General features: G+C 47.3%; 1 protein-coding gene across 1 annotated transcript in view; it reads right to left on the reverse strand.

Annotated features, from left to right (window-relative positions):
- Positions 1-7014, reverse strand: part of SLC15A4 (solute carrier family 15 member 4) — a 29176-nt gene extending 22162 nt beyond the window's left edge. The window contains exon 1 of the mRNA XM_018061409.1: positions 6426-7014. Coding sequence (XP_017916898.1) covers positions 6426-6950 — 525 coding nt within the window. The 5' untranslated portion in view covers positions 6951-7014. The remainder of the gene's footprint in view (positions 1-6425) is intronic.

Consider the following 10250-nt stretch of genomic DNA (forward strand, 5'->3'; position numbering starts at 1 on the left):
GTGTTACTGTCTCGGGAACCTCTTGTTGTCTTGTCCTTACATTAGAGGTTATGAAAAGGTTGGACAATTTCTGGTCCAGTAACAGATCTGAATTCTGATCCACAGAGTAATCTCTTCTAAGTAAGAAAGGAGGTTCTCACCGGGGGCCTAAACAACCAGTTATGATGCACAAAAACCATCTTTTTAGCAGCCATATTATGTGACATGACATTTTAACTTCTATTTTTTAAGATCAAAGTACAGGTGTAAATACAAAATCAGAATCATGTGCCCCTCCAAAAAATTTTAATCCAACATGATTAAATATGTTATGGGGTCGCAAGAGTCAGATACAACTTAATGACTAAACAGCAACATGGTAAAAGTTAACATGCGTGAAGAAATTATCTGGTAATCACCGTCTAAAACTGAAAATCTGAGTTTTTAAACAAACCTCACGTCATCAGAATGAGCTTAAACTTGACTCCCTTCCACTTCAGAAATGAACAGAGATCCAAGAAATGATGGCAAGACTAATGAGTGAATAAATGATTTGTATGGAGGATGTCTTATGTTTCCAAGAAAGAGAGCTCCCTCTGAGGACACAATGCATTTGTTTGTTTATTTAGGCTGTGCCATGTGACTTCTGGACTTTTATTTCCCCATCCAGGGGTTGAACCCATGCCCCTGCAGTAAAGGCGAGTCCTAACCACTGGAGTACCAAGGAGGTCCCCATAATGCATTCCAATGTCACTAAAATGGACTCAAATATTCGTGATCTCCTGGGAACAAACCAGGGGAAGAAAAAATTGTAAGCAGGCCAATGGCTACAGAGAAAATGTAACTAAAGATAAGAAAACAAGTAATTAGGGTGGGGGACAAACTTAAAAGGGAAGAGGGCCAGTAAACAGAATATCGAAAATTAACACAACTTCTGCATTAACTGAAATATATCAGGGCCCTTCCCACTGTCTATAGAGGCACTGTGCACATCCTGGTGAACTTGGCAATCAACTGATTTGAACATCGAAGTGTAATGCACCCAAATTACTTTAAAAACTTAAGCCTATTACTAAAGCCCTAAATAACCATATAACCAATAATTTTCTGGAACAAATGGGAAGCTGCCCTTGTAAACTGCAGATCACATGCCTCCGTGCCCTGGACTGACACCCTCAATTCACGTCGGTCACATTACATCACCATCTGTACCCTCGCCTCCCGCCCCACCAGATCAAGGGCAAACAAGACCATCATGTGACTGGTCAAAAGACACCACTACACCACTGCTGCAACTCAAAGAGCAGCTGCAAGAACAGGATCCTGTGCAGTGAGTCAAACAGTAGGCTGATTTGGAAAAATTCCTTTAAACACACACGAGCGCAACTTTTCTTTCCTCTAGGTGAAATGTAGCTTTGCTCTGGTTGTAAAATAAGTTCTTTCAGTCTGCTATTTCAAATACAGGATCCATCCCTTAAGAACGATTGTGACCTCTGAGAAAGGTTAAGCACTGGGGGAAAGGTGGGGCTGACAGAATTCAGATCAGCATCGCCCCTGGACTCTGTGGTGTAAGTCTTAATTCCAAAGCCAGCCAAGGCCTCCTTCTCAGAGCTGCATAGCCTGACCCCGTTCATCTCTCCCTCAAGACTGCTTCCCAGAAGCCCTGTGTCACAAAGGCGTAAATGATAGAGAAGCCTAAAAGGTACCTTCTGCGCACCATTCAGCCACAGAAAAGAATGAAATAATGCCATGTGCAGCTACATGGACGGACCTGGAGATTATCACACTAAGTGAAGTCAGTCAGGCAGAGAAAGACAAATGCTACGTGATATCACTTATATGTGGATAAATGAATTTATTTATAAAACAGAAACAGACTCTCAGACATATAGGAAACAATCTTACGGCTACCACAGGGAAAAGTTGGGGGTGGCATAAATTAGGAACTTGGATTAACAGATACTCACTACTATACATAAGACAGATAAACAACAAGGTCCTACTGTATAGCACAGGGAACTATGTTCGATCCCTTGTAATAGACTACAGTGGAAAAGAAACAGAAAAAGGATATGTATAAATGTATAACCAAATCACTTTGCTGTATACCTGAAACACAACATTGTAAATCAATCATATTTCAATCAAACAAAAAAGCTCCTGGGAGCTCCCTGGTGGTCTAGTGGTGAGGATTCAGCAGCGTGCAGTGGCCCAGGTTCAATCTCTGGTAAGAGAAGTGAGATCCAGCAAGCTGCAGGGCACGGCCAAGATTAAAAAAAAAAAAAAAAAACCTTAAAAATACAAATAGATTTCTTCAAACTCAGACAGGCCAGGAGATGCCAAACTAGCTCCTCTTGAAGAACAGATTACAGGCCTCACGCCCAGAGGGCAGGCTCCTGGCCATACCTCCCCACACCTGCAGGGGAGGGAGGGGAGACTTCTGAAATCCCCTTCAACCAGCCAGCACCTGGCACAGAGCAAGCACTCCAGCTGAAGGGTACCAACATTTTCGTTTCCACTGAGATTCAATTCTCACTATAAAATTCACCCTTTTGAAATGTACCACTCAGTGTTTTTCAGTCTTCACAGATGTCCAACCACCACAGCTTTCCAATTCTACCTTCTCATCACACCGGCAAGAAACCTGGTTCTGGTCACAGTGGCCTCCCCTCCCCCATTTCCTGACTCCCGGCAACCACTCATCTCTTAAGTCTTTATGGATCTGTCTATTCTGGACATTTCATATAAACAGAATCCTATGATATGTGGTGTTTGGTGCCTTGCATCTTTCAACGGCATGATGGTTTCAAGGTTCATCCACACTGAAGCAAGTACTTCATCTCTCTTTACTGTTGAAGCCTATCCCGCGTATGTCCATCCATCAGTTGATGGCCATCTCCTTGCTGCTGCTGCTGTTTAGCGGCAAAGTTGTATCCGACTCTTGCGAACTCATGGACTGTAGCCCACCAGGTTCCTCTGCCCACAGGATTTCTCACAAAGAATACTGGAGTGGGGTGCTATTTCCTTCTCTAGGGAATCTTTCCAACCCAGGGTTCAAACCTGGGTCTCCTGCTTGGCAGGCAGATTCTTAAGTTTAAAAAATTTTTAAACATACAGAAAAGTTGGAAGAACAGTAAATCATACACACCCTTAGTTCTTTTTCTGTACATATACAAAATACTCTTTTGGCTGAACTATTAAGTTGCAGCATATTTCACCCCAAAGATTTCATCATGAATCTCCTAAAAATAAAGCTGTCTTCTACAAGACCACAAACCATCATCTAAGAAAATTAACATCAATGCAACTTTATCTACTATGTGGTCTGTAATCAAGTTATCCCAGTCATCCAGATAAATGACTTTTAAAGAAGGTGGGCTACAATCGCAAAGCATGTGCTGTGTATGGTGGTCAAATCTTTGATAGCCCTGAATCTGTTCTGCATGACAGTGTCAGGTTAGAAGACATTGGGTCAATTCTCTTGCAGAACAGCACATTTCTTTTTAATGTCCACGTTTAATTACACATCAAAAGAGTCCAAATTCTGTCATGCCTTCTAGAGAACTTCTATGGGACCACTCATTCTTTTAAGGAGTATTGATCACTTATCTATTATCTACTGGAGAGCAGTCATTTTTAAGTCAGACTTTCTGGGTTCAAACCCAGCTTCCCCATTCACTTGCAGTGGACCAGGGCTGGTCAAACCTGCTAAGCCTCTGTTTATTGCAAAACAAGGATAATTATGGGATATAAATTGTTGCGGGGTTTTATATAAGACAGTGTAGGAAGAGCACTCAGTACGGTGGGGCATAACCTACACACTCAGCACGCGCTGTAGTCCTGTGGCCTGCTCTTTAGAGATGGAGCGACTGCCCTGGTGGTCCAGTGGTTATCGATCTGCCTGCTAATGCAACTACTGAAGCCTGAGCACCACAACTACTAGCGCGCCCTAGAGAGTGTGCTCCGCGATAAGAGAAGCCACCACAATGAGAAGCGTGGACAACGAAGAGTATGGCCCCCAATCCCTGCGACCAGAAAACGCATGAGCACTGCAATGAAGACTCGGCACAGCCAAAAAAATACTAAATAAATAAATTAAAAAAACACAAGATGAAGAACTCCCAGTCCTGGGCCTTGAAAGTTGGCAGAACCACCACAGAATGCCCATCTCAGCTAAAGTATACATTAAGAAATCAAACCTGCACATAAACCATGGTGTGCCACTCACTGCCTACAAAACAAAAGAAATACATCTTTTTGCACTTTCATTTCCTCATTTTAAAAATAGGTCTAGATTCATAAGAGATTCAAATGAGTTCAGGTATGTAAAGCACATTCCATGGTGCAGAGGAAGGAGGTTAAGAATTCAGGACATTAGGCAACTATTATCTCCAGCATCATTATAAGGAATCGCCTTACCATAACAGCCTTTCACAGGTGTGATTAATGTTCAGATTCAAAGGATGCACGTTCTTGCATCCTGGCTCAGTCACATACTAGCTCTGTAACTTTGGGCAAATGATGTCACCTCTCGAGTCTTCATTTCTTCATCTGCAAAATGGGCACAGTTAACAGCAGAGGCGTCCTATAAACTGGCAAAGTACTCAGCACAGGGCCTGACGCACAGGAGGCTCTCTGTAAATGCTGGCAATCACATGGCTACTTGGCCCAGAAACCTAGGAGTTGCCTTCTCTGCTGCATAAGATGAGCCAGCAATTCTGGCACCCTCTCTGCATGCAAGGCAGGAGACCTGGGTTCGATCCCTGGGTTGGGAAGATTTCCTGGGGAAGGCAATGGCTACCCGCCCCAGTATTCTTGCCTGGAGAATCCCATGGACAGAGGAAGCCAGGCGGGCTACAGCCCATGGGAGGTTGCAAAAGAGACACACACGACTTGGCCACTAACCAACAACCATCACCTTCGTAACATCCTAAATCCACCACTTCATCTCTTGTCCATGGCCCCTGTCCTACTGCAAATCTCTAATTTCTCACCTGGCCAGTGCAACAGACTCCTACCTGATCTGCCTGGTGTCAGCACTTTCCATACAACTGAGGCTCTATCAGTTTAGTTCAGTCGCTCAGCCGTGTCCGACTCTTTGCGACCCCATGAATTGCAGCACACCAGGCCTCCCTGTCCATCACCAACTCCTGGAGTCCACTCAGACTCACGTTCATGAGTCAGTGATGCCATCCAGCCATCTCATCCTCTGTCGTCCCCTTCTCCTCCTGCCCCCAATCCCTCCCAGCATCAAAGTCTTTTCCAATGAGTCAGCTCTTCACATGAGGTGGCCAAAGTACTGGAGTTTCAGCTTTAGCCATCATTCCTTCCAAGGAAATCCCAGGGCTGATCTCCTTCAGAATGGACTGGTTGGATCTCCTTGCAGTCCAAGGGACTCTCAAGAGTCTTCTCCAACACCACAGTTCAAAAGCATCAATTCTTCGGCGCTCAGCTTTCTTCACAGTCGAACTCTCACATCCACACATGACCACTGGAAAAACCATAGCCTTGACTAGACGGACCATTGTTGGCAAAGTAATGTCTCTGCTTTTCAACATGCTATCTATACCAGACTGCAAACTTTTTCTGTGAGGGGGCAGGGTGTAAACAGCTTACATTTTAAGTAACATTCAGTCTGTCACAACTACTTGATTCTGCTATCCTACTGTGAAAGCAGTCCCAGCATGGATGATAGGTGACCAGGTAGGTGCAGGTCTGTGGTCCAATAAAACTTTATTTATGGAGGCTAAAATCTGAGTTTTCCGTCAGTTTCATTTGTTACACACACACACAAACTTTCTTTTTTTCAAAGACCAAAAAAAAAAAAGCACCTAAGAATCATTCTTAAGAAAGTTGCGGGCTCTCCAAAAACAGGAAGTAGACCAGATTTGGCTGGCAGGCCACAGCTGCCAGGCCCCTGCCCTACAGAGACTGAATATTTTTGAAACTAAATCAGATCACATTACCCTCGGCTCAACCCCATAAAAGGCTTCCTACTGTATTCAAAACAGACCTCAAATTCTTTACAAAGCGTCACATCACGAAGCCCTACCTGCCACCTGTTTCCATTTCTTTTCTGTTTGAGACATACTTGTCGACAACCTTCTGTAAGTTCAAGGCGTACAATACGTGTACGTGTTGTAGGTGTTGCACACAATACGTGTACTGAAGTGTTCCGTGCTGCAAAACGACAGCTACTGCAGCTGCTATGACAAGCAGAGCAGCCCTCTCTTCTGGCCCCAATTCGCACTTGCGGATGCCCAGTACAGAAACGCCTCTGTCCCCGCCCCCGGGACTCAACTCCAAAGGCCCCTCGGTTGGAAGGAGGTCCCCCGAGTTTGCAGCTCCGCTCGCTAGCGCCCACCGCAGGCAGCCCGAGTGGTAACCTGGGTTACCGGGTCCGCGGCCAATCCCGCCCCCTCGCCTCGCACCTGCCGACCCCTCACCTGGTCTGCGCCAAAGGGCGTGATGTTGGCCTTGACCGCGCCCACGCCCAGGCCCACTAGCGCGAGCGCGGAAAGCACTGCGGGCGCGCAGTAGCGAGCGGGTGCGTCGGTGCACGGCGGCGCCGAGCAATTGCGGACGTTCGTAGGGCCGGGGGCCCCGCAGAGCGCCGAGCGTGTAGCGGGCGCGGCCAGCAGCGGGAAGGCCAGCATGCCGAGCAAGTAGAGCGCCAGGCTGAGTAGGATGGCGCGCGCCCGGCCAAGCCGCGCATCGGCGAGCCAGCCCCCGAACGGCGACACCAAGTAGGTGAGGCCCATGAAGAGCAGCAGCGCCTGGCTGGCCTCCGCGCCCTCCCAGCCAAACGCCGTGCCGTTGAGGAACAGCACCAGGTTGGCCGTGACGCCGTAGAAGGCGGCGCGCTCCAGCAGCTCCGTCAGCAGCACGGCCGCGCACGCTGCGCGCCGGCCGGCGAACGCCGTCCGCCGCGCGCCCAGCAGCGGCGCCCGCTCGTCGCCAGCGCCCTCCATGCGCCCACTCGCGCGCCGCCCGCCGGGCCGCTCTGCCGGATTCTGTCCTGCTCTGCAGCCGCCTTCGCCGCCGCCCTTCTCGCGAGACTTGTCCCGCCAGCCTCTTCGGCCCGCCCCACGACCGTCCCCATAGGGCGAGCCCGCCGCGAAGGCCGCCTGGACTTCCGGTCGCGCCCCGGAAGTCTGCCCGGGAGGTGGCCCGGCTTCCGTCAGCTGCAGTGCGGGAGGGTGGGGGCGTGACTCCAGAGAGGGTTTTAAAAGTAAAAATCAGAGTCAATCGCTCGGAGGTTCCCAGATTTCTTGCAGTGATCTCAGCCTTTCCTTGCCCTCCAGGCCAGTGTACTCAGGCTGGCCCCTGCACCCGCGCCGGCTTCCTGGCCCTGGAATGTTGTCTCTCTTGTCTCTGGGAGCGGATAGTTCTTTTGGCTGTTGTCCTGTGCATTGTAGGATGAGTAATGGCATCCCTGGCCTCTAGTCTCCATTAAATGCCTGTTGCACTCTGTTCCCCAGTTGTGACAATCAAAGCTGTCTCCAGATGTTCCCAAACGAGCCATGAGTGCAAAGTAGTCGGCACTGAGAGCCGCTGCCTGAGAACAAGCTCAGAGCCGATTTCCTTGTCACATGGCTAGCATTCTGTTTTCCTTCAGCCCTCAACTGGAGTGGTGACTCCTTATAAACATTTCCTGACCAGTCCATCTAAAGTGGATTCCAAGCCCATCCTATTAACCTGTTTTAGTTTCCACATACTCTCCGCCACGTTTTTATGCTTATTCCTTTGTCCGCAGCTTGTACGTGGCCCCCACAATTATGAACTCTATGGCAGCAGGGTTCTTGTGTGTCTTTTTCGTCACCGTGCTTCACCCCCGCCCCCATCCTCCCCACCCCACCGCCGGGCACCTATGTGAGACACTGTCACAGTGCCACGGGTACTGCGTGGGACACTGCACCAGTGGCGCAACTGAAGAAGGTCCTGCAGAAACAGTCCTCAGCATGCTCCAGAAACTGGGAAACAGGGCTACAATGATTCAGTTCGAGCAAGACCACATCCTCTTCTTCGTCCATCCTTAAATCAGGTGCTTCTGCTGCTGCTGCTGCTAAGTCGCTTCAGTCGTGTCCGACTCTGTGCGACCCCATAGACGGCAGCCCACCAGGCTCCCCCATCTCTGGGATTCTCCAGGCAAGAACACGAGTGGGTTGCCATTTCCTTCTCCAATGCATGAAAGTGAAAAGTGAAAGTGAAGCCGCTCAGTCGTGTCTGACTCTCAGCGACCCCATAGACTGCAGCCTACCAGGCTCCTCCCATGGGATTTTAAACTGTGGGCTTGCTGGTAGGTCATCTGGGTAAGTAGTCCTTCCTAAAAGGCTTGAAGCAGCATGTATTAACTTTTTTATTTTTCAAAATGTCTGACATCTTGACTGTAGCAGAGCAAGGTGCTGGCACACAGCGGGCAGTAGATAAATATTTAATAAATATTTAATGAGAGATAACTGAATGCCACCATAGGACTTTTCCCACCACATCCATTAGTGCTAATTTTAAGCTGTCAGCTCCAGTGTCCCTTTCCTGATCTTCCCAGATTTGAACAGATCCCCCTTTTATATGTCATTAGAAGACAGGATACAATTTCACACCACCCATGATAATTTATGCTTATTTGTTTTGTGAAGATGTTTAGTAGCTGTCCTTAAAGCTCAGAGTGCTAAGATTATGTTTTTTCTGCTACTATATTCCTACAATCTAGGACAGTACCTGCCAGTGATAGATATGTGTGGAATTAAATGGATAAATGAATGACTATTTGTTGAATTGTAAATGGTGTTGGAAGAACTTGTTATGTTCACCTATTCTTTTTTTTTTTTTTGAGACTCTTGTGATGTTCTGCAGCATATATTAGTATCCAAATTTTGCCTAGTGGAAAAAGCAACCCCCTCAAGATTCCTGTCCCGAATCCTACATCTAGTAGGCATTAGAATTTAGACTTGAGTAAAAGGCTCCAAAACTAATTCCTAGTCCAGTGCTTCTTCCACACTCCAGCTTGTAGATAAGTCAAAAACTATGAGTCTCTTTTTTAAAGACTGACAGCATGATACACTCAGACAAAGCACAGAATAATATTAGCATTAAACATGGAATGAAAATAAAGCTCTTCAAGTGGAATCACATGGTGACTTAGTAATGGCGCTCTGCCCAAAACAGATGTGCCATTTTGAATGACAGCCAACTAACCCAATTAGATTGTCTCATTTAAGAAGGATAAAGCCAGGCAAAATGGGGGACAGTGGGGTGGGGGGAGGGGAGAGGAAGGCAGTTATAGAATTCAGGATGTGCACCTAGGACTGGTGAGCACTTGTACCTGGTCCTCGGGAGGTATGCCATGCACCCCAATGTCTGTACCCAGAGGCTGCAAAATATATTCAGCGGGCAGGAATGTTTTCCTTTGATTGTGGTGTTTAAAAGAAGTGAGTCAAAACCACATAATGCAAGATTCAGTTTCTTTGAAGTGTCCAAAATAGGCAAATCTATAGGGACAGAACTTTAGCTAGTGTGTGATACCCAGGTGCTGGGGGGATGGAAAGATTGAGGGGTGACTGCTAAAGCCTGTGCATTTCGTTTTGCAGTAGTGAAATATTCTGAAATCATGATGATAGTCGCACAACTCTGTGAATATACTAAAAACCATTGAATTGTACATGTTGAATGAATGAACCGGATGGTATGTGAATTGCATTTCAATACAGCCATTGCCCAAAAAAGTGAGCCAACAGCTAAACACTGGGAGGTTTCACATGTAAAGTTAGATGCCCTGCTGCTCTTGAAAAAGCAGGCGGAAGCCCTGGCAACACTGGGACTTGTGGCTGCCTGTGACACGAGTGACCACTCCCCCAACCCCCTACTTGAACTACGATGCTGGTATTTGTGTCTTTACATATTCTTTGCAGGCCACAGTGCCAGAGGGCTGTCTGTGACCTGCCCTTGGTGAAGAAGCTGTGGCAGAAGTGTCCCTGAGCTAGGTCTCAGGGTAAACCTTGAGAAGTTCTGGCAGCTTCCACTTTTGTACCTTGGGAGTCCTGGACCAAGCTACCTTGCTGGAGAGACCATGTATTGGGAAAGATTCTGCAACTCCATGGAGAAGGGGTCCCAGCACCCCAGCCTTCCAGCAGGCCTTCCCGCTGAAAGAAGACACATAAGTAACCACCAGCAAGAGCAACAGGAAAAACTACCCCACTGAACCTCCACCCAGATCACAGAAAAATGAACGGATTGAATAGTTGTTATTATTTATTTTTTTTAATCTTTTT

Source organism: Capra hircus, chromosome 17 (genome assembly GCF_001704415.2).
Source record: "Capra hircus breed San Clemente chromosome 17, ASM170441v1, whole genome shotgun sequence".
NCBI classification, from domain to species: domain Eukaryota; kingdom Metazoa; phylum Chordata; class Mammalia; order Artiodactyla; family Bovidae; genus Capra; species Capra hircus.